The sequence below is a fragment of the Hoplias malabaricus genome, chromosome 3 (assembly GCF_029633855.1).
Source record: "Hoplias malabaricus isolate fHopMal1 chromosome 3, fHopMal1.hap1, whole genome shotgun sequence".
Taxonomy (NCBI): Eukaryota; Metazoa; Chordata; class Actinopteri; order Characiformes; family Erythrinidae; genus Hoplias; species Hoplias malabaricus.
The window spans coordinates 22,098,809-22,123,751 of record NC_089802.1 but is presented as its reverse complement, the minus strand read 5'-3'; the positions used below and the strand labels follow the sequence as shown (position 1 = coordinate 22,123,751).

Below are 24,943 nucleotides of genomic sequence, written 5' to 3'. Positions count from 1 at the left end.
TAAAGGCATTGTTGAGTGAGTTTTGTGTGAAAGTACTTGACTGGCCAGTGCAGAGCTCTGACATCAACCTCACCAATCACCATTGGGACAAACATAGAATGGACATGTAAAATCTTCTGGAGGAATTGGCAAACATTTCCAGACACACTCCAAAATCTTGTAGAAATACTTTCAAGAAGATTGGAAGCTTATAGCTGCAAAGGGGGAACCGACTACATTTTAATGTTTATGGGTTTAGAATAGGATGTCATAAAATCTGCTGTAGGTGTAATGTTTTGTTGTACCAATACTTTTGTCTATATAGTGTATACACCCCTGGCATTGGTCTTGTTCAGCATTGGAACTATGTCCCCTTGATAAATGGAGTTCAATATACTATATATTTAGTATAGTATAATGAGAGTTGGAGAAGGGATTTATGATTCAGAACTATGGGCAAAGTACCAGTTAATATCTTTAACATCAGAACAAATGTTGCATGAGAAATGGCCTACAGATCTCTGGCAATATGGTGTGAAATTAGACAAGAAGATGAGATGAGATTCAGGAATAATCCTCAAAGATTGCATAGGTCTCATTTGAATATGACACGGGTCTTTTTGTCACCCATCAGTAACCTAGAACAGAGAACAGACAAAAAATGATATATATAGTTATAGTCTTTACAAACTAATGGGGCCTATATATATATATATATATATATATATATATATATATATATATATATATATATGAGTATTATATTATTATACAATACCTCACAATGCAGACAGTCAACATGGCACCAATCAAAGGTCCAACCCAGTACACCCAATGATAATCCCAGTGTCCAGACACTACAGCTGGCCCAAATGCACGTGCTGGATTCATACAGGCTCCTGAGATCATACCACTGTAGAAAAATTCACACCGGTCATGCCTCATCATACATTTGACTTTTAGGAATCATATATATTTATATATATATATATATATATATATATATATATATATATATATATATATATATATATATTTTTTTTTTTTATTGTACATGCATATTTTATGTTTGAGAGTTTATGTCAAAGTTAATTATTATATATAAGTTTACTTTTAATTTACCTGACTAAAATTAATATATTACTTCCATATTACAGTAACACTATGTTATGTTATATAATTATTGTCAACAGAAAAACAATCCACAAAATTTTTTAAAATAAACATATAATTTTCTTTAAAGACATCAAGGAAATTCAGTGAGTTACTTCTTCCATTGTGTGATAGATTTGCCATAGTACCTATACATTAAAACTGCAAGTAGTGGTCACGTTTTTAGCCACGTTCACATCACATTATACAGCTTTCCATGCTCCTATCCCATATTTACATGTATGGCATTTTGGCAGACGCGCTTATCCAGAGCAACTTACAAGGTTACTGGTATTACAGGTAGGCCAATGCAATGTTAGGAGCCACTGTACTACACCAAGCATATAATTAATTTTATACAGAATGACTAAAAACACCTACACTAAATAATGTTTAGGCAAGAAAATCAAATAGTAAGAATCATAGAAGCCACTTAAAATATCTAATTCATTGAGAATGTTTCTCCTTACTACTTCAAATGCTTTCTCAGCAGTATTAAAAATAAAGTAATTATTATGAGATATTAAGGTAAATATTATGAGCTAAATATAATAATTATCGTGAATAATAAAGACAAAATATATGGGCTTTTTCAAAAGCTTTCTTTACACATAGACCCTGTTTATTTTTTTTTTATATGTATCGGATGTATGTGTAATATATATATCGGAATGAGCATTTACCATTTTTACTAATTTTATATTAAATGCATATTTAATATTTATATAATACACAATTTGATTTGACTTGAGGACCTGCGCCAAACATTTTATAGAAGAATTGGAGTAGAAAACAAACCTATTCGTTCTGTTTATATTAGTTTTAGCAGATATATCAAAACACATGTAGATAATTTTACATAAATTTAAAACAGTTAAAAGCATAAATTTCTTATTCTACTGCCCTCTACTGGTGGATGTGTCTCTTACCCAGCTAGGATGTTGGCGGTGACAGTCAGGCCTATGCAGAATGGAGCCAGCGGGCTTTTAGTTCGCCTATTCACAGCTCCTAGGCTGATCACCATGGTCAGGAAGAGGGTCATGACCACCTCAGCCACAGTCACGGGCCCAACATCAGCAGTGGACATAACTGCATTAAAAGCAGCTCCAGAAGCATTATAAAATTCAACGGAGGGAGAGATGGCCTACATGAAAATGTATAAAAAATGTAATTTTGTAATCATTTAAAAGTAGTTTTATTTATATGTAGGAGTTTTACATAAACAGTAAACAAGTAATTAATCCTATGAGGCCTATCACTGCGACAGGTAATTAATCATCCTTCCTAATTATGTTTTGTGTGGTATTTTCTTTAAAGATCTCCTTATATGTATATAAGTATAACTGTATATCATACAGTTACGCACAATCTTGAAAAAAAAAAACACTGTAAACATTACAATGCAGTAATGAAAATTAATGACTTTTCATTTTGTTGGCACATAGACTAAAATGTAAACATGTTATGGTGTCATTCTCTTGTGAATTGCCAGGCTTACTTTAGCAAGGCCAGCTCCAATCATTCCACCAAACATTTGGGCGAGTATATATGGACCAAGCAGGACCAGCTCCATCCCTCCCACCAGGTACACACATACAGACACAGCTGGGTTAAAGTGACCCCCACTGTAGAAATAAGACATACTCTCATAATCACAGACTGACTGGTTTTCATTTAGTTTTTAGTCATTCATTTGAAAGTAACATACTGGAGAACTTGTCTGAGCCAGTGTCATTTGCAGTGGTGGTGACTGGAACCAGATGTCCGAATTATTTAATACCACTAAAAGCACAAAAAATATATATAATGCACTATGTGCCTGAGATGTTGCTTTACAATAGCTTTGGTAAAATTCTTGAGGGGATCATACAGAGCCAGATAAGGCAAAATAGTCCCCAAAGAACTCAGCATTCCATATTACATCTAAAATGCCATGTAGATTCACATTGTGGTATATTAGTTTTGAAGATATTGTGACACCTGGTTACTATCACCATCCCTGTAAATATTTAATATAAAATTTTTCTACAGAGAACTGTAACAACCACACAGAATAACTGTCAGTACATTTTAGTAATTAGGTTTTAGAATGGAATTCTGCTTTAGGTTCAATAAATATTATTTTAAAATACATCCACAGAGATCAGAAGAGCACTACAGATGTCCACCCATAGAGATCTTTATTTAATATTCATTCATTGTCCTGTTAAGGGTCGCGGTGGGTCCAGAGCCGACCCGGAATAACGGGTGCAAGGCAGGAACACACCCTGGAGGGGGCGCCAGTCTCAGGGTGGCACACTCAAACTATGGACACTTTGAGTAGCCAATCTAGCTTCCAATGTGTGTTCTTGGCCCATGGAAGGAAACCCACATGGACATGCGGAGAACATACCAAACTCCTCACAGACAGTCACCTGGAACAGAGTTCAAACTCACAACCCCAGGACCCTGGAGCTGTGTGACAGCGACACTACCTGTAGCGCCACTGTGAAGCCCCACCAATTAACACACTACTATAAAGAAATCTTAAATAATTAAGCCTAGATTAAAATATTAGAAGTTCTAACTTTGCATCAAGACCACAATCATAGGCCATAGAGGGCAGGGGTCCTGACCTGATCTCTCCGAACACTGCAATTGCGATGGCCAGTGCCAGTCCATGTGCCAATGCAGGCTGAATGCTGCCGGTGATGCCCACGTTGCTGATGACGGAGATGCAGCCCACAAAGATGAAGAGCATGGAGCCCAGCAGCTCAGCCAGGAATGGCTGGACATAGCGCTCGAAGAAGCCCATGGAGCTGACCTGCTCTTTCTGGCTCAGAGTGGGCTCTGCAGTATCTATGGTAAAGAGCTCGGATTTGGATTCTGTGGTAGTCATACTGTAAGGTCACTAATGCACTGTCCACGTGTGCAGTGCTCCAAGCTGATAAAGGTATATTTGGTGGGTGGAGAAGGGGAAGGAAGGGGAGGGAGGACAAGGCAGCCCACTCTTCACCCCCCTAATACATAGAGGTCCATTCAAAGCACTAGAAAACACCCAACAGCTGAGAGTGGCTGTTCAGGGGTGATGAGCTTACGATAACTTATCTGAGTCTGATAACAAATGGAATTAGATCATAAAATTTGTATAACAGAGCACATGCATCATCCACCTGCAGACCCTATAGCAGGCAAATAGATGCAAAAAATTACTTATACATTTGCATATAATGTGTTGTATATGTTATATTATGACATATATAAAAATAAAAGTAAAAACAGTAACATTAAAGCACACTAATCTATCTATCTGGGGCACCTGTGACACCTCACACTTACACAGTTACACAAGGTCACATCGGGTTAATATTTCCCCTCAAACACTCACGCACAAACACAGAGGCTGTAAGAAGTCAGGGTCCACTTTCAGCTGTGAATCCCTACTGGCAAGAATGCCCTGTGAAATTTAATTAGGGAACACAATTGTACCTTATTCTGTTATAATAGTAGATTTTTGAAATTGTGTTGATTTCATATGTCCAATTTCATCTCCAGGACTTAATTTATTTTACACAGTTGTGTAAAGTAAGCTTACAAATATTCATCTCTCCTTCTGGAGAAGAAAATGTAATGTTAAAACCACGGTTGTATCTCTGAAGGTACATTTACAGTATTTGTACCTTCACTGACAAATGTACCTATACCATACCTTTTTTTTCTGAAAGTGCAGAAGACACACAAAAAAAAGAAAAAAACGACATGACTCTAACATTGTGCCAGACATGGTTGACTACAAGAACTGCCACTATCAGATAGGAGAAAAACAAGCTCCACTATTGCTTTCAATAAGTTTCTGTTGTTTCTGTTGACCCTTCCGCTGAGGAAACATAGACAGATTAAAGTAAATAAAATATAATTCTAAAACAAGAGTACTAGTATTCTAGGAATGGACTACCAAGATCTCATTATCACTGGATATGTTTGGAATGACTTGGATCACTAGAAAAGGAATGCAACCTTTATTTAATTAAATTTGAGGATGTAAAATATTTTGAAATAATACTCTGAAAAAAACTGAAAGCACATTATCTGAAAAAAAAGCATAAAAAATAAAGGCAAAGTCTAAGGGATTATATAAGGGTAATAAAGGCAAAGGGGAAACACACTTGAGACGGCAGCACAAAGGATGCAGCAGCTTTTGTGACTCCTGACCCCTCTTTTCATTTAATTGTGTGCACACTGTGAATGACAGTTAAATTTAATCAAATTATTCATACACAGACATAATTTAGCCAAACAAATGTCTTTGCACTATAATATTCTACATTTATTTTATCAGTTCAACTTACTGTAAGTGCACTTTAAAATACTACAATATCAGAACGTAGTCCATGTGTGGCTCTGCATACTTTGACCAAAGAAGTAGGTGTGTCTAACAGAGGGGACACGGCGAGTGGGCAGTGTTTAAACCTCAAGCAGCATTGTCTTGTCTGATCCACGTATGCCAGTACAACACGTGGCAACACACTACCACTACCACAACAAAAAATGCTCCTGCCCAAAGAATATTGGCTCTGAAGTAGTCCTGACCATTAAAGAATAGGGTGACAGGGACCTAATGAAATATGCATAGCAACAGATGACCTGCTGTCTGTAAATATAGAACGGCAAAGTGCACCTATATGGTAAAGTGGAGTTAATAAAATAAACAATGATTATAGAATTATAGATACAGATTTATAGTTCCATTAGAGTTCCATTTATTTATTTATTTTAGACAAGCAGTGTATGCATTCTGATTGTTTGGCTAAAAATTCACATGATGCACAAAACTGCATAAAGGGTGTGCTTAGATTTTAAGTAGGTGTTGTTTTAAAATTTTAATCCATCAAACAAATTTTGTATTTCCCAGGTGCTTGCATTAATAGAGAAAGGAATAAAAACAGAGGAAAGTTATTATTAAGTTATATGCAATATAATTTGACAACTACATAAAATACTCCTCAACCAAATCATTGCATCCTATCATGAACTGCAAAGTTTCCAGAGAGCTTGCCAAACCCCCAGCCACTCTAAGAAAAATCTAACATTATAGAATGACAGAACACATCATTATCTGATACTTGATTAATGCTTAAACTCTATGTGAAGAAGAAAATGTGTACTCCCTTTATACTACAGCTCCCCCAGCTAAAATAAAACAAGTTATTCTAAGCTGTAACACAATTAAAATACACTTGTTAAAATAATAATTTAATAACTTAAGACATGGCACAGGCCTAAACATAGTAACTTAGGCAGCACAGCAGGGAAAAAAGACAAATATACAGTGGTCATCTTTTATTGATGTCACAAGGGAAAAAAATTCTGTTCCTTTGATTCATGTTGACCTTGGCACAAAGAAGTGTTCCCATCAAAATCACGTTCAAAAGCCAATTTGTGAAATGCCTACAAAATGAAATAAATGTTATTAGGGTTTATTTTTTATTTCTATAATTAAAACTTCTCAACTAATATGAAAAATGAAACCCAACGTGTCTTTGTAAATCTAGTTTGCCATAATAACATTTAACAATACTGTCATCAACTGAAGGTGAGTTAAAAAGGACCTTGAGATCCTCACCCAAATTGAGTGCATCCTTTACAGCCCAGCAGATACTGTAGTGTTGTAGAAGTTGCTGCAGCAGTTCCTTTTCATCTAAAAACTCCAGCCGTTCCATTCTGCAAAAAAAAAAAAAAAAAAAAAAAGGGACATATAATACTTCTAAATTAAGGTCAGAGTTGGCTGTGTATTAGGTAAACCTACACGCAGTGGCCTTTTGATTTGAAAAATTGTTACAAAAAAAAAAAAAGTCCAAAAATATGCTAATATCTGCTTATTCAATATTTCTTCTTTTCAAGTCTTTACTATAGTAACAGTCTCTAGTCTTTTATTCAGATTGAATTAGCTTTAACCGTGGATATGGAGTAAAGTAATTATAACTGAAGCGTCTCAGTGATATTAATCCCGTCCGAATAGATCATTACACTCATTAGAGGTCTGTGCTCAGTTGCTGAACAATGCACCACACTCAAATCCACCAATTTACTTACAGGGTCACTCATTTGAGAGATGTTTTTGGTAGCTGTAGGTATGTTTTATGCACAATAGCAACCTACATATGTGTTATGAATGTGTTTCCTATTAATTTAGTTACAATTAAATGGTTTATAATATCAGTTATAATAACTGTGTGAAGGATTAATGAGGGTTTTTTTTTTTTTGACATCATCTCTCCCATGATCTATTTTTGAAGGACTAGAAGGTAAGGTCCTTGAAGGCTGGATGTTTTTGGTTAGACGGCTGGTCTCAGAACAGTAGTGACAGTCTAAATATTCTCTCTAGTAGCTCTGCTGTGTCTAATCCCCACTGTGTGACAACAGGGCACTAATAGGATAGGATAGGATAGACTTTTGGAAATTTGCATTGTTACAGCAGTATGAAAAAAAAGCAAATAAAGACCAATAAATAGACAATGGTGCACATTATACAAATACAAAATATAAGACATGCTGTAGACATAAATATGTAAGCATTTTTACATAGAGAAATAAAATTAAAAAGTAAATTAAAAAACAACTATACTATAAAAATTACAAGTTCACAGAATGGATATTGCACATAAATTGTGTAGGTATTGCAAAGGTACTGTTCGATCACAGCAGTTACATAAATACTGACACGGGCAGTCAAGAGAGTTATACAGGCAATGAGGTATAGCAGCAAATACTGTACTTTAAATAGAGTAGTAAAGAATAGGATATGGGACCATGTAGTGACAAGGTGAGGTATGAGTCCATCATGTGTTTATAACAGAGAAGTGACTGAATCTCTGATTGAATAATTAAATAACCACTCCCACATTTCAGTTATATTTGCCAAGATTTCTTTTCCACTGTGAATCCAACATACATTTTACTGACATCCTGTGGTAAAATGACATCGCCCCAGCTCGCCACATAAAACTAATCTTGTACAAACAGGGCTTTAGAATGCTTTTGACTAGATATTGGAAATGGTTTAACAAGGTTTTAATGGCATTCAGCTAGAAGAACACAAGTGAGGTCAGATACTGATGTTGGAAGATTAGCTCTTAACCACAAACACCAATCCAACTGAAAGCCATTGCATGGAGCTCTATGTTGAGAAGCTTGATACCCTTTAAAGAAGGGATCAGATACAGCAGTGCTGCTGGAGTTGTAAACACTGTGTCCACTCATTGTCCATTCTGTTAGACCACCTTGTAGATGTAAAGTTAGAGACAGTAGCTCATCTGTTGCTGCATAGTTTGTGTTGGTAGTCCTCTAATTCTTCATCAGTGGACACATGACTATAGACTACAGATGGACTCCAGTCTGTAATTGTAATTCCACAAAGTGTTCCTGTGGGCAGTGTAGCTGAGAGAATGGACAGTGAGTGTAGAAACAAGGAGGTGGTCATAATGTTATGGCTGATCGGTGTATATATTTCATGATTTAAGTTGCAACCACTGCTGATACAGACCACCATGTCATTGCAGCGCTGAGACTGATCCACCACCACCTACCTGCTCTGTGCTGGTCCTGTGGGGGTCTTGACCATTGAAGAATAGGGGGAATATAAAGTATACAGAGCAACAAATTGACTATATTCTATAATTATAAAATTACTAAGTGCTCCTGTAAGATCAGAGAATGAACTGTAAGTGTAGAAACAAGGAGGAGGTATATAATATTATAGTTGATCGGTATATATAGTCACATGCATCATGATAACGAGCTACAGCTAACAATTGAAAACCTACAAAGAGAGGTATTTCAAAGGCATTTCTTATTAAATACAGAGTGAATGTATATATTTATGAACTATAATTCTTTGTGTTTCCCTATTTAAGAACTGGTACCATACACTGCCTTTTGGGTTATCCTGTACCTGTTAATATCGTCCTGAGGAAGTAGGCTATAGACTGCCATCATGTCCAGTGCATTTGCACTCTCCCAACCATTTAACAAGAAGCGGTCCTTCTGCAAACAGATATAATATTTATACTGAATTAATCAGATGATAAAACAATTACTGAACATGTTAAATAAATGTAAGGCACATAATATGCATTTATACAATGAAGCACATTATCAGCAGCTCCTTACAGGGTTACTTCCAGTAAATCTACATTTAACCTTCAGCCATTTTCAGTTAGACTGCTTGTGTGGGATTTGATCACATAGGAGCAGCTGCTGCAGTACAAGAACCAAATCTAACAGCTTTGTTTTTCCTGATTACTGACACCGGTGGTACAGGTTGTAATCAGTGCTACTAGGCAAGCCTGGTTTTTCTGGACCACCATAGCATTTTTATACAGATTTTTCAGGCATCATTTCTAAAGTTAACTTCAGCCTTGCATAGGAACCTGTTTAAGGTGGAACAGAAAATTCAAATAAGCAGGCGAATAACGCCAATATTAGTCTTGTAGCCTGATTATTAGCCTATATTATGTAATCCTCTGGAATCACTGAAATTGCTTGAAGAGAAAGACTGAAGAGAACACCAGAATTCTATGGTATACATTTTTTAATGTGGCATATAAAGGCTAAATCAGAAGTATTAAAAATGGTCAAAATAAGCTAAGACTCATAAGGGTGAAAGTAGAAATAAACAAAATCCCAAACTCCATTACAAGACATGACTTTAGCCAACCTAAGGCTGCATGTAGCTCCCCTCTCTTCAACTGTATGGCAAGAGCTAGTCCTTGTGCATTTCAACAAAGATTCATCAGTCAGTCAATAAGTCAGTCAGTAAGCGAAAAGACTTCTTCTAGGTATTTCAGCAAAAATGCTAAGAACATTACACCCAAGTAGCATGTTTTTTTTATAACCCCCAAAACAAATTTTTGTTTTTTAATTAAGGCCATCTTTACAACCATTTAACTTTTGAAAATGATACATTTAATGCACAATAATGGTGCTGAAGTGCTCTTTAAAAACAAGAGCAAAGACAATCTAGGCAAGTCTAGTTTACTCAGACCGCCATTAACCATGTAGCCATTGTCTCAGAGGTTTTTCTGACATTTAAAAAACAGGAAAGCCCAAAAGACATACCCTTGTCAATGGAAAGTCTGGAGAAGCTTTATACCAATGTCTTTGTTTACATGCTGTTTTTATTATGTGATTTTGTTGTAGGGCGGCTCAGTGGCACAGCAGGTAGTGTCGCAGTCATACAGCTCCAGGGGCCTGGAGGTTGTGGGTCGATTCCCGCTCCGGGTGACTGTCTGTGAGAAGTTGGTGTGTTCTCCCCGTGTCGGCGTGGGTTTCCTCCGGGTGCTCCGGTTTCCTCCCACAGTCCAAAAACACATATTGGTAGGTGGACTGGCGACTCAAAAGTGTCCATAGGTGTGAGTGAATGTGTATCTGTGTTGCCCTGTGAAGGACTAGCGCCCCCTCCAGAGTGTATTCCTGCCTTGCGCCCAATGATTCCAGGTAGGCTCTGGACCCACCGCGACCCTGAACTGGATAAGTGGTTACAGATAATGAATGAATGAATGATTTTGTTGTACAGATAATATGGAGGGCAGGAAATAAATGCAAAAATGAAAAAGGAGCACAAAGTTTTGTTCATTATATATAACACAAGCATCAGTGTTTTTTTGTTCATTTCATTTTAAAATAAATACTAGATGACCTACCACCAAAGAACAAAGGCAGCCAAGAACATTTTGTTGATTTTGAGAATTGCACAATTACTTATTTATTCAATGTAACTGGTTAGAGTTTAATGTGGCTATGCACAGCTATATGGAGTTTTATAAACACACTAATGCCACAAAATATCTCCCCACCATACACACACACAGACGTGAAATAAGACAAATTCAGCAGTCCTCCTCTCTCTATGAGACATAATACGTGTGTGAATGTTGCCGAGTCTAAGCCGTCCTGCTGAGCTTGTGAACAGTGGAGTAATGTAACTAACACAGAGCCAAACACAGCCCCAGAAACACACACAAATGGTGTGTGTTCCTGTTTTATTTCCTATTATTTATTTATATGAAACTTGAGCCCGTCTAGCTCCACTGGGCAATAACACTGTGCGTGAGGCTCTGAGCTCTTTCTTGAGTTACCGAACCTCGACACGCCCACTGAAGAAGCCACGGTTCGCAATGAAGTACCTACTGTTCTTTGGTTCCAGCTGGGAACAATTTTTTTCTGGTCCACGAACCAATTTATGTCAGTGGAAACACGCCAGATGGTTCTAAATTAAGTTCACCAACTGAAACCGTTATGTTTCCTTGTTGGTGGAAAAGTGCTATGTGATATATGGCTGAACTAACAGCAGAATATGAAATAACGTTCCTACTTGCGCATGCATGTTTCAACATTAGGAGTCAGTCAGTATGTGAAAATGCCTCTTCTAGGCCAATAAATAAATAAATAAATGTAAAAAATGTATTCTATTTTTACCTGAGAATCCAATGACTGGCACACATCCACTCCAGCCAGGTTACACTGACGTCTCTGCAAATTCTCAATCATAACCTGACCGAAACGGTCAGCCATATTCACCTGCATAAAGAGGGGTCAACAATTAGTAGGTTATACTGGAAAAGTTCTCATGGAAGCATGGAAATGAATGATAATAATAATAAATATAATTTATATAGAGCTTATTTCTTACCCAGGGTCAATTTCAAAGATTTGACTCATTAAAAATGTGTCTTATTCAGTTTAATATTTGTTATTTAGCCAGTACCAATTCCACAAGTTCTCAAATAGCATAATGCTACCAAGCTGATGAAAACTAGAATATACTTCCTCTGAGAACCTGAAGTCAGCCACTACATCCGTCACAAACACAAGCCACTGGACAGGTCAAAATATTTGGGGAGAATGCCAAAATCCCAGTTGTGTTACGTTAGCTAAATTATACGCCAAATTAAAGTGTATCCTCTCAATGACCCACTTGTCCCCTTTTTTCTAATAAACTTAGAATTTGGTACCATGACCCTGAACTGGATAAGTAGTTACAGCCAATGAATGAGTGAATAATTATTTAGTTTTTAGAATGCTTGAATTATCATGTGAGGTTCATTACCATTAACAAACAATAAAAAAGCCCAGCAGGTTAGTCAATTTAACATATAATAAATGTATCTACAACCTTAGTCTTTGCACGTGTACCTCACCTGTTCATAATTGATGAACATGGCAGTGTGGAAATTTTTTGCTGCCCAATGCACAAGTTTGGATGACTGCTCAGGGGTCATGTACACCAGCACACACTCAGACACAAACAGTGTGGGTAACCTAATTTGAGACAAAATAAAGACATAAAAAATACCATATATATAAATGCTGATATAGACAAGAGTTCAAGAAACAGCTGAACATGCAAAAAGTCAGAGAATGAGCCAAGAGATGATAAGGTATTTTAACAGCTTGTCAAACACCTGATTAAGACTCCTTACAAGCTTAAAGGTGCTATGTAAAACAAATCGTACTATGTCCTGACCACAGATGGTGAGATAATGTAGTGTTAGCAGTTCTAAGGGTTATTCCACACTCATAAGACCTGTGAAAAGGATTTATGTGGTACATGACCTGCTGGTTTTCATACATTCAAGCTATATTAACAGTAGATTTAACAGTGCATAAAAATCTAGCAACGCTTAATTTTTTTTTCTTTTATAAATGATGATGGGAGAAGAAAGATGATTCTCTGGAACAGTGTATGAAGCCAAGCTCCACAAACTACAATAGAAATAGACAGTGGAATGATCCTCAGAGGAATTATATATATTAAAAAAAAAAAAAAAAAAACATTTGAAGCAGGTGTCCTTGAAAACGAGGACATAGATGTCGTAGACGCCTCAGTGCACATCACAGAAATGAGCATTTCTTTCTTGACGCAAATACAAACACATATTACTCCCTTGTGCACTATTGTTGCCAAGGCCATCCACAGAGGGAAATTTTACCAAAAAATAAAATACATAAAATATTATTAAGCAGATGTACACAGATAATCCCAGTATTTTTCAGGTGCTGGATTTAACAACATCATAGTTACGAACAATGTATCTCTAAGGGCTTTTACCCTATTAATAACATCCCAGATCATCCATGTACAGTACAAAATTCCTGTTTTTTACAGTACAAAATTTCCTGTTTCATTTTTCAGCATTTGGGAAAAAGCCGTAAATATTAATTTAAAAGAAGCTAACACAGGGTCTTCACCAGTCAAACATATCAATGTCTTTCATTCTGTTCAGGTTTTGTTAATTTGTTGGAAGGACAGACAGAGATACCTGTGGCTTTTTCAGATATGAACCAAGAGTGAAGTTTGATTTTCCCATATCTTGCAAAACCTGAATAACAAGTTTTGGACAAAAAAGCTTTCTGGGTGTGAGTCTAACCAGGTATAATTTATCCTCATCCCAGCATCTCTTTGTAATTCTAAATGTAAAGTGTTGAATAAATAACCGCCGCTTCAAAAAATATCTGAACATATGGTTTCATTTTAATTAACTTTTAAATTGGCTTTTTTCCCCACTTATTTCCTTTGCTTTTTTCACTTCCATATACAAGTGAATTTGTGTCTCATACCAAATCTCCTCACTGGAAAATTAATACCTTATGTTTCATTTGATTAGAAATAATTATGCACAGTATTGTAGCTCAAGAAATTAAATAGCTGCTGTCAAAAACTTATCTTGTCATGTATGAAAAGAACACTATAAAGAAAATATGAACTATACAAGGATACTATATCTGTTTTAGGCACACACTGCATAAAAAAAACAATAAATATACAAATAATCCAAAACAACTTACTCTGTATTTATCTGAAATCTTTTTAGTTTCTCTTCTAAGCTTGGGATGTCTCTGAGATCAGCACCAATGATACAATATCTGTCTGAGTCCAGGCTGTGGCCATCTGTCAATAAGATAAACCATCATAAAAACTTTAAAAAAGTTTTTTGAAAACTAAAATCAACATTCATATAATCTATATATAAACGCACACACACACACACTTTAATACCTAATATGAATGAATCAGCTGAATGGGTCTCAATCAAAGGCTTTGACAATGGTGGTTTTGTCCTGTGAAAATGAAGATAAAGATGTTATAAATACATCTTTTTACATCAATGAGAATATATATTTTTCTCTGTTTTTTTTTCTTTAATTGTTAAGGTAAAATAATAAAAGATAATAAATATTAAAAATAATAAATCCATAAACAAGTAGTTTGCACAAATCAAATGGAAAAAAGAATATGTGAAAATTGTTAAATAGAGCAAATCACATTTATTTTAAAATACAAACCACTTGTGTTTACATTTCAAGAGGCAGATGCCCTCAAGTGTCAGATGTTAGTTCAGAACCTACAAAAAACCCACTTTATTGCACTGCCCACTGTCTGCAACTGCATATGCCATGAGTAGTAACACATCTCAATACAATTTGACACTCAGTCATTAGAAAGCCCATTATTTTGGGCTGGGGTTCCATAACATTAATGTAGTGGCAGATGCAGCAAGATACAATTGCCTTGCATCTTTCTGTGCTTATGGTGGTTTATTACATTTACATTTCACAACTGAAAAATATCACAGCAGGTCAAAATGATGTCTAGCTAGCTATGCTACACAAAAAAAGTGATAAGTTATGAGTGTGAAATAAAAGCCTGCACATGATGGTGGTTGACGTGATTAAACAATAAATGAATAATTTAATACCTTATTTAAAGGTATATAAAACTAGAAATCTTAAATAGTGATCAAATTCACTTTTAAGGGATTTAGTTAATTCATATTTCAACTCCTGATACAAACAAAAATATGATGCAAGGATCTTTGCATCAACAGCCACATCACTGTAGATTTTCTGTTTTCATGCTACAAAAAAAAATTAGTTGATGAAATGATCTGAGATGTCAAAGAGTGGTGAGTCCAACTACAATTCACTCTGGACAGAGGTGGCAAATTCAGGGCCAGAAATTAAAAAAAAATTCCTTCAACTGCCATGACACCTCTGAGGCTGGTTTTGGATCATTATAAATGTCAGGCAGAATTAAAGATTTAACTTTACTTTATTTTTGCTCCCTTTATAACTGCAGAGATTAGACATTTTGTCAAGTTGCGGTTTCAAGAAAGCTCTAGCAATTTTCTGCCTAATCTTTGTCTGCATGTGTGACTTCAAAAGTTATCTGTACTGAAAATAGAGAACACCTCTTGACTTACAATACAGAGATGATAGAACTTACTGAATGCCTGAGTTCATTCAGTGATGCATAAAGCAAAATCCATTCTTTTTGTTGCATACATCCTTGAGTTATTACTGTTCAAAGTAGTTAAATATAAAACTGTAAATTTGTGCAGTACATTTCTTCAGCAATGGGACCAATTTTCCAGAGGGTCAAAAACGTGGTAGTAATTTACCAGTGCAGTGCAGAGTTTGGAAGTGCATTTATTACCTTGTTTCCCAAACACTTTAAACATAATGAGAGTTTTGGTCTCAGCATAAGACCTATAATGTAGGAGTGATTTTGGTTGAGTAAATGTTTCTTATTAACATATTAATCAATGTAATTCAAGAACTGCCCAATAAGAAATGTTTTTTCAAAGATATGTCAGATAGTAATTAGATTAAAAAGCCACTGAATTTGTTCCTTTAAATCAATTGGCATTTGAATTTAACTCAAGTCTCTGTCAGGTTCCCATAATGTACAGGATTGTTCACTGCATTTCAAGAAAAGAAGAATGTGCCAGTTCCCACTCTCAAATTAAAGAATCTAGTTCCCCACTTTTTGTAAGATTGGAAGTGTTCATTGGTGTTTAAGAAATTCCCAGACACAGGTTTAGTTGTAAGGATGTGTGTCTGAGGCTTTGCTTGCTTATATAGGCATCTGAATGAAATGGCATGTCATAATATCAAAAAATACCTGCTATATTCAGACTCATTCATGACCCAAAAAAACGTATGTATAAAAACAACAGACATTGCATCTTACTTGATATGGTGTATTTTCCTGGCAACAATCATGGGAAAGTCAACTTCAAAGTACTTTTTCGGCAAAGTGTTCTCAGTCTGCCAATTAAAAGACGCAGTTTAGACAACTAGTCATGGACAACTAGACATATATAGAGTATTTCTTTCAGAGCAAGAAGAACAAATCTGTGGTTAAGGTTATATGTGTAAGCTAAATGTGTTATGTGATATACGTGTTATGCTATGGTATTCATTTAGTATCATAGTAGCAGTAGTAGTAGTAGTATTTAGTAATTCAGCTAAGCAGTTAAATGTACCTTCAGTCTCCAGAAGGTGGTGTCCAGTCCTGCTCCAAAGTTGACCACCTGACAATCACACTTTGTCTTCTTGAGAAATGCATCCAGCAGGTGGTTCACTCCTTGTACACGAGCATAATAACCTACAGCATTATTCAAATCAAAGATTCAAACACTGCAATGTGGGTGTAAAAACAGATTCATGTAGTGATCCATGAGATTATTTTAACCCTGAAATAAATATTAATCACCACTTTAATGTACAAAAACAAATAAAATATAAACAAATATATATATAAAGTTCAATACATGAACTTTACCTCTGCTGATTTCAGGTGCCTTGCGTTCTCCTATCTGACGCACAAAATACTGTATATATGGGTCTGTCCAATAATTTTTACTAGTTGCAAACCTGTAAATAAATAACAATTAAAAAAGTAAATACATTTAAGATGTATTGCTAAAAAGGAGAAAGTATGAAATACGAGTAATAATTTTATACCAAAATTAATTAAGCAGGGTATACTTAAAGATTACAGAGAATATTAAATGTGTAGCAGATTCTTGGCAAAAAGTATTAGAATACTTGAAAATGATTTTACAGTATGAAAGATATGTAACATATAGTTTTGTTTTACATAAGATTTTATAAGTTGTAACATAAAATAAATATAAGTACAATTCATTTATTATTTCATCATTTTACAGTGTCCTGCAACAATTTCTATTTATAATAATTTATTATGTGTTTTTTGGATGGTTAGTCAGTATTCTTTAAATTCTTACAATGTCCGTTATACGCTTATATATCATAAGGCCTAGCTTAATGCACAATGAAAAGACTGTTTTTTTTAACGCTACAATAAACTGAGCTGACTGAAATAACAATATACATAATATAGGTGAACTAAAACTCCTCTTAAACACCTATCTAGAATCACTATGTGTGCAGGAATTTCTGCACAGACCAGAAAAATCTGTCAAATTATTGTACACCAAATTTTGTGGTGCCCAGGCAGAGTGCCGCACAAAAAAAGAACAGTTGCAGAAATCATAAGCCCAATTAATGTCATGACATACACATCTATTCAGATTCTGTGGACTTGTCACCAGAACCGTTCATGTTCCTCATCAATATCCTGTCAAATGCATGTTTTCTGTTACCTTTTGCAGATCGACGCATCGTCGCATGTGGTTCTCACTGCTTCATCCGCAGTGTCAGAGTCAGTGAAAGGAACTTGAGACGCCATTTATCTCTTACACAGTTCTAAATTTGACTTCTTCACATTGAAAAACAAACAAAAACAAAACACTTAGCTTACGAACTGATTTCGCCCTTGATATGCAACAAAATTACACAGTGCAATTTACCTTAATAAATAAAAAGAAAGACATAAAATATAATTCACCGTGCAAGCAAATAGTTTTAGAAATATTGTGAAATTCTAAATATATAATTGTGATTAAACTTCTCTGCCCCTCAACCCATAGTGCAAGGCTTCTTATTCTCTGTGTTGTTTGAGTCGTTTATAGACCTCCCTACCGCCATCTACAGTCAGTATGTCGATTTCAATGTGTGACAGAGGAATTCTACCAAAGGACATTCGCATCAATTTTAAGATCTTTTTACGGTTCTGTTATTGAATGTTATGTGATATGGTGCGCTGAAGATAAACTTTACAATTCGTATTCTGTTTACAGTGGTGGTGTTTTGAATCAGAGTCTACAAACACATTTTCACCTACAACAAAAATCTACTATACAAGCATATATATATACTACTAATATACTACTTTATACACCACCAGTGAGCCAACACACGCTTTCCTTTAGTAGCTCCTATACAATATCTTTCATAAATCGTTCTTGTAAGAATACAGCTATGGCACTGCAACTCTTGGTGCTTCACTGCGACACTAAGTCCAGTTTGTTTTCATTCTCCCAGTATCCTTTGATCCTCTGTTCTGTCCTCAACCAAGCTCATTTTCAAGGTCCGGTTTTAAAATATAAAAAGAACAGACGAGTCTATACAGACTTCATGCTGATTCTGTTTATAAGACAATAAAAACAAAGAGAAATCAGATAGCACCTGGGTAATATCCAATGTATTTATTTGACTCAAACAAAATAAAAATATTTTAGCATTTAGGTCATTGGCCTCAGTGCTGAAACAACTGTGTTGTCCTCAGCTCTATATAAAATGAGAATCAGAATCTCTGGTGTACAAGAAATAGCACATAGTGGCAATCAGGAAATGATATTGCCTAGAAGTGAAAATTCTTTATATGACATGGACATCATCATATTTCCATCTTATCTTCTTTTGTGTGTGTGTGTGTGTGTGTGTGTGTGTGTGTGTGTGGTGTGTGGGTCTGAACATTTGTTTTTTATTTTACATTTTCAACTAGAAATTAAACCCATCTAAGAGCTTCAAGCTACAGAACAGCTCAATCTCCCCTTTCTCTGGTGTGGTGGATTACACAATCAAACAATTAAAAGAGTAAATAAGTACATGAATACATTTAAAAATAAGTAAATTCTCATCCAGTTCTTTTTGAATGCAGACCCTTGTAGTGTCCCCCACTACCTCCAAAATGCAGCACCATACAAGCCTAATAATCTCCTCTGAGTGTGTTCATCTGGCTGAATATAAGCAATAGGTGACTTGGAATAGCCTTACTGTTACTGTTCGGGGCTCAGGCACACTCTCAATCTTTAAATCTTGATTAAAAACCTGACTTTTCAAACAGGCTTATGGTTAATCATGCACTTTAAGGTTACTCCTTCTCTATTGGTGTTAGAGCTGGTTTTCATATTATCACTACTTTGTATTAACCCTGTCATACTACCATAGCCACAGCTTTTTTAGTTAACTTTCTGGTAACCGCCAACTTCCACCTCATAAAGAATCACTGACCACCTCCTCCTTCCTCAGACTCATATATTACTAATATTCTACATTCACATTACTATAACCCATTCATCTGTTATCAGTTCACTTTTACTTCTGTTCTGTTCTCTGTTGTGTCTCCGTTGTCGACCCGAGGAGGATGGGTTTCACATATGAGTCTTGGTATGAGTCCAAGGAGTTTTTCCTTGCCCCTGGCTTGTTCATAGGTGGCTTGGACCTGGATTTCTGTAAAGCTGCTTTGTGATTATTTTTTGTTGTGAAAAGTGCTAGATAAATAAGATTTGATTTGATTTGACGTTAAGACGTAAAATATCCTATGACAATCCATTAGAGCTTCACATAGGGCCTACCACACTCCCTTCCTACCTGCAGCCACAAAATGTCTGTTGTTTGAATCCTATCCCACAAGGGTCATAGGGGTCATCAGGTAGGCACCTCCCCTTGTCTGTGTTTCAATGAATCAAGCCCACAGCACCTCCAAAAGGCTCAACAGTGAAGTCTGGCATCCCAGACCCTCCTCACTCCAAGCCAGCTTTACAGTCCTACCTTACACTTTAAATCGTGAATCTTAAATCCACAATGGCCTCCCTGGAGACTAAAGCTGTACCTAGCCCCACTGGCACCATTAATGCATGCTCAGTGCCACCAGTTCCATGTGACGTGGCTACAAATCCCCTAACACCTATCTCCACCGGTCTTACATGTGCCTGCCACCAGTATTCCTTCACCTCAGCCAAGTCTGCGTACTTCAGCTTCTTGCTTTCGAATACTTTATCTACTGCATCTGCAAATGGAACTATTAACTCTATGAAATAAACTATCTATTTACTTTCAGATTAGAACACCATGTCTGTCCTCAGTGTAGTTAACAGAATGCACTCTGTGACCTACAGTTTTTTTTAACCTACATCCACCTGCAACTTCCAGTCTCATGCTTCACCCCATCTACCAATATTTGTAGCTTGCACACTTTCTCGAAAACATTCTCTCTCTAGGCGTTTGCTGTCCAACAAACATACAAATATGAAACAAATATCGTTGGTTCTAATGAGCTCCTGGCTACCTGCACGGCCACTTTCAGATTCTACTTTCTTCTTGCTTTTTTGACTGGCGCTGCTGCTTTTACCACTGCATTTTTCGATCCTGACAAAATCATCTCACGATTCACCTTTACACATTTAAATTTTAAACTTATGAGTGGTAACTCCAGTACCCCTCTCCCATACCATGACATGCTAATTAAACATTGTGGCACGCCTAGCCACTTCCTTATGGTCTTGGTCATAACCCTTTCCATCCTCTCTACTTCTGTGATTGAAACATCATAAACTGTCAATGGCCACCTAATACGAGGCAGTAAGCCAAACTGCGGACACCACAATTTCAATTTCCCTGGCAAACATGATCTATCAAATGCTATTAACAGGCTTCACCAGTTCAGCTTTTAGTCCCACAACTTTTTTTGTGTGTGAAACACAATCATAGGACAATATATGAGGAATCATATTCAGAGAATTTTACATTTGACATTTTCATCCCGTGAAAGGTGGGAACACACCCTGGAGTGGATGACAGTCCTTTACAGGGCAACACACACACACATTTACTCACATACACACACCTAAAGACACTTTTAGAAGGCAATTTACATACCAATGTGTGTTTTTGGACAGTGGGTGGAAACCGGCACACCTTGAAGGAACCCATGCGGACACAAGGAGAACACTCCAAATTCCTTTCAACCTTGTACAATCAAAGCAAAGTAAAACTTCATTAACTTATTTCACACAAATTTAAACTCTCATATTTACATAAGCTCTTATTGTACTATTAGAATGCACGTTTAAGTAAATTGGTGTGACTTAAACGTGCATTCTAATAGTACAATAAGAGCTTATGTAAATATGAGAGTGCATATTTCTGCAGTGTTTTGCTTATTATATTTTACAGGATTTTCAAATAGTAATTGTGATATTGCATAAGAAAACAAGTGCACATGAGCTATTATAGCTGATAAATGAATTGTTAGAAAAAATATTCTCAGAAACATCATCTGTAAATTTCATAACTGAGAAAGGTCAAATTAATTAACTTCTGTTTATTTCATTTAGTGTCATTCAAAAGGTGTGGTAAATGTGTGGTAAAACAAATTTCTTAAGAGATATTGAGATAAGATATTAAACCTTCACTAGTTTAATGGGAATGTTTCGCTGGGGAGTGGGGTAAATGATCTCATTTCTGAATGCACCACACACAGCATGATGACCGGGGAGGCGTGAAAAGGCAGAATGCTTCATCATCATCCTCCTCATCATCAGAGTTCAGAGTCTATAAGCACAGAGTCATGGAGAGAGACCTCAACAGCTGATGTGTCAACTTTCTCTCTCACTCTCAGGCACAGGACATGCTCGTGGGTGTCGGCTCCATTAAAAGAGACGACCTTTGTTGTGAAACTGTTTGACTATTCACACAAAGCTAACTATTTTTACATCGCTGTCTACATTTTTTCCTTACTCCGTGCTGATAGCCTAGCTCGCTAGCTAGCCAGCTAACGTTACTTCAGCGAGCGAGCTAATCATCTGCCGGTGAAATTACCAGCACAACTTGAAAATGATTCAAAGGATTATCGTCTAATGCCTTATCTTGAAGGACACTGCTTTCAACCTCGTGAAATCTGGACTTGCTGGACTACAAAACAGAAATGAAAAAACAGTTTAATCGGATGAAACAACTCGCCAACCAAACAGTTGGCAGGCAAGTATAAATAGTTAAGCAGTTCTCGCTGTTGTTGTTGTGCTGTGTTGCCAAGGCGGTAGGGGTTTGTCTAACTGTACTACCCGATGACTCAGATTTATCTATTATAATACATACTAGTATCTAATTTAACTAATATCTCATCGTTTGATGTATGAGTGATTGGTCAAGTTTTATCCAGGACACAAAAAACTTGTTTTGTTCAGTTTATAGAGTTTCGAACCAGTGAGGCCACATCAGTCCGGGCTGCTGTCTATGAAACAGCCCTTCATTAAAAACCCATCTCAAGCTTGGCTATATAGTTTAATAAAACTCTGCTCAATATTGGTCGTTTTGGCACCGAATGTGTAATTTTTTAGTTTCGAAATAGATATGTTTATTTTAGATGTGTAACACTTACAGTTTATTGGCTACTCAAAACCCACCCAATACGTCTTTATCAGCTGTATGGGAATTCATGCATAATACATATTTATCAAAAAATCAGTTGGTTTTGTCCACCTTCTCCTAAGACATTCCCTTTGAGCATAGTGTAACTGATGTTCTTGGTATGTGCTTGTTCATCATTTCCAAACTCCTCTGCTGACAAGCCCACTGGGCTGCATTCTTTTCATGCTATTTTTGTGCGTTATTGTGAATGGGGTTTTCTAATTTGGTACAATAGTTGTGCTTCTCCTTAAACTACACAGGTTGAGCAAGTTGCTACATTATCTGGCAGAAGCATTCAGAATTTATGGTTCACTAGATAAAACCATGTGCAATGGGATGATGTCTCCGTGTGTTATTCAGCTTAACAGTAATTAATAAAGTTATTGGACACTGTTAATAGACATATATTAATATGTTATTATATTAATGGTTATCAGTAACAGGCAAATATCAAGTGAAAATACTGGAATGGGCATAAATGGGGCAAAAAATAAAAGAATGTTCAATCCTGCAACAAAACTATCCTGAAGTAGTACATGCCCATATTGTTTTATTCAATAATGTTATAATTGTTTTGAATTATAGTGGTGGGATAGTAAAAATAGCTCATTTTAAAGCTTAGATTTTCATTTTGGGTCTATATGAGCTCATGCAGATGCATTTCATTATGTCATGTTGTCCTCAGAGAGACTTTGAATATCAAATCATATTTTCAGTCCCAGTGTTCTTGTACTTAGTGACTTATACACTAAAAGGAACCACTTTCCTAGCAGCGCATATTTTGCCACACAACAAGCCCTGACCTTTAGCATCTGTGTCCTCATTTTCTCTTTCAATGAGTGCAATCTGATCAGTCTCCAGAGGCTTGTTGCAAGGGCATTGTGATGCCTGTTGTGACCAAAATGCAGTAATGATCTTAACAGATCTAACTTGTTTTCAAAGTTATTGTCTCTCTAATCTTATGCACACTGTTTTCAATATAGGACACATTTCCTTTTACCACAAGACCCTTTTGGAACAGCAGGTTTACAACATACAAACCTGCCTACTCATTTGGATAAATTGTAAAACTGTTCTTAAACAGGGCTACATAGATAGGAATCTATCTAATCATAGATATCTGCAAGGAAAAGGATCTGTTTCATGAAGTACTACCCCTGTATAAATGATGGAATCCCCACACTTCATAGTAAACATAGCAAAAATGACACAGTTTTTGTTTCATAACTGAAAAACAAATTAAACAAATACAATTATAATTGGACCATCTAGTGTTACAATTTCTGAGTTTGCTATATTATAAATCTGGCAATTTTATGATGACTAAGAATTAGTTAGAAAATTCTGCAATAACTGGAAATAATCAAAAATAAAACTAATACTAAAATATTTTTATTGGCAAGAAAGGCAATTATTAAAACAAATCTCTATATAAATAATGTAAAATAAAAAAAATAGTAATGATAATTATTGAATTACTAAACCCCACCATATATTTGGCATCTAGATTATTAGGGCTCCAAATGGCAGAACTGTATAAGGAGTTGAAATTTTGGTGTGATACTGCAAGTTTGAGCTATGACCCTGCCATTGAAATTTACTATACTCAAAAAATGTATTAAACTTAAAATAAATCAGCAAAAGTAACTGATGGAATGCACATAATATATCTTGATATCATATTTTGGGTATGTTTCTGTTGACCAAACCTGTTCTGAGATGTAGAGGTAAAGTACTACAAATTCCACAAAAAACGTTCGTATCTTAATATTATGTAGAATGCATTAATCCCTTTTTGTTACATTTTGAAACAAAATTAAAGAATCCAGACCTCACATCTAGACCTATTGTAGTTGTATCTATAGGGGTACATTTTCTGGTACATCACATTTACTTAAACCAATTTGCTGCTTTAAACAACACCTGTAGCAACAGATGTTAACACCTGGAATTTTTATGATTGGTCAGATACATTTTACAAAAAATTCTGATGTTCAAATGCAGAAAAAAGACTTGATTGTTAAAGTGCTGGAGGGTGTGGGGAGGGGTATGCTGGACACAAGCCTCAGCTAGTCCCATGGTTCCTGTGATTGTGATGAGGCAGTACATTCTGTTCAGTATGCAGCTCTTCAAAGGAAATATCCCCTTATTCTCGAACAGGAAGCAGTTCTGGATATATTTAATTTCTTGGAACAAAATCAAATAATCAACTCTTTTGTAAATGGAATAAGGTTGTTGTAAGCTAAATGATCATTTTCCTGAATGTAAATAGTCCTAATACTGCATGCCTTACAGAAACATAACTTTACACATTTTTTTTTTTCTTTCTTGGAAAAAAAAGTTGCAAGATTTCACCATTTTTAGATGCAAAGCACCTCATGGAATTTGCTTGTAATTTGTTCATTCATTCATACTCGCTTACGATTACTCTAAA

The 24,943-nt window shown here is 35.9% G+C and overlaps 3 protein-coding genes across 6 annotated transcripts in view; 1 reads left to right on the top strand and 2 right to left on the bottom strand.

The window, feature by feature from the left end:
* Positions 1–10: 10 nt before the first annotated feature.
* aqp8a.1 (aquaporin 8a, tandem duplicate 1) lies at positions 11–4,009 on the bottom strand. Its single transcript, XM_066665298.1, has 5 exons — positions 3,747–4,009; positions 2,630–2,756; positions 2,061–2,275; positions 758–892; positions 11–617 (listed from the first exon to the last, which is right to left on the bottom strand). Exons 1-5 carry the CDS (start codon positions 4,007–4,009, stop codon positions 575–577), a joined length of 783 nt encoding a protein of 260 aa, XP_066521395.1. The 3' UTR covers positions 11–574.
* A 1,186-nt stretch (positions 4,010–5,195) lies between these two features.
* lcmt1 (leucine carboxyl methyltransferase 1) lies at positions 5,196–17,939 on the bottom strand. 3 transcript variants are annotated; one of them, XM_066665148.1, is made up of 12 exons: positions 17,825–17,939; positions 17,580–17,695; positions 16,736–16,827; positions 16,437–16,558; positions 16,142–16,218; positions 14,168–14,229; positions 13,957–14,059; positions 12,309–12,429; positions 11,587–11,688; positions 9,062–9,153; positions 6,734–6,831; positions 5,197–6,558 (listed from the first exon to the last, which is right to left on the bottom strand). In XM_066665148.1, exons 2-12 carry the CDS (start codon positions 17,663–17,665, stop codon positions 6,536–6,538), a joined length of 978 nt encoding a protein of 325 aa, XP_066521245.1. In that variant the 5' UTR covers positions 17,666–17,695; positions 17,825–17,939; the 3' UTR covers positions 5,197–6,535. The 3 variants fall into 3 exon arrangements, with proteins under 3 accessions (XP_066521247.1, XP_066521245.1, XP_066521246.1); XM_066665149.1 differs by having other exon boundaries at positions 17,787–17,928; XM_066665150.1 differs by lacking the exon at positions 17,825–17,939 and having other exon boundaries at positions 5,196–6,558.
* Positions 17,940–21,651: 3,712 nt separating this feature from the next.
* The window catches only part of arhgap17a (Rho GTPase activating protein 17a), a 32,539-nt gene continuing 29,247 nt past the window's right edge, over positions 21,652–24,943 (top strand). For both annotated transcript variants that reach the window (XM_066664363.1, XM_066664362.1), the window contains exon 1: positions 21,652–22,080. In XM_066664363.1, coding sequence (XP_066520460.1) covers positions 22,028–22,080 — 53 coding nt within the window. In that variant the 5' untranslated portion in view covers positions 21,652–22,027. The remainder of the gene's footprint in view (positions 22,081–24,943) is intronic.

Excerpts from the sequence above, each read along its gene's own strand:
- aqp8a.1 (XM_066665298.1), bottom strand. The coding sequence starts at position 4,009 with ATGACTACCACAGAATCCAAATCCGAGCTCTTTACCATAGATACTGCA. Across the intron at positions 2,757-3,746 it reads GCAGTGTTCGGAGAGATCAG|TGGGGGTCACTTTAACCCAG; the intron begins GTCAGGACCCCT and ends TTATTTCTACAG. Across the intron at positions 893-2,060 it reads ACCGCCAACATCCTAGCTGG|TGGTATGATCTCAGGAGCCT; the intron begins GTAAGAGACACA and ends ATTTTTCTACAG.
- lcmt1 (XM_066665148.1), bottom strand. The coding sequence starts at position 17,665 with ATGGCGTCTCAAGTTCCTTTCACTGACTCTGACACTGCGGATGAAGCA. Across the intron at positions 16,828-17,579 it reads GATGCGTCGATCTGCAAAAG|GTTTGCAACTAGTAAAAATT; the intron begins GTAACAGAAAAC and ends ATTTATTTACAG. Across the intron at positions 16,559-16,735 it reads GGCACCTGAAATCAGCAGAG|GTTATTATGCTCGTGTACAA; the intron begins GTAAAGTTCATG and ends ATAATGCTGTAG.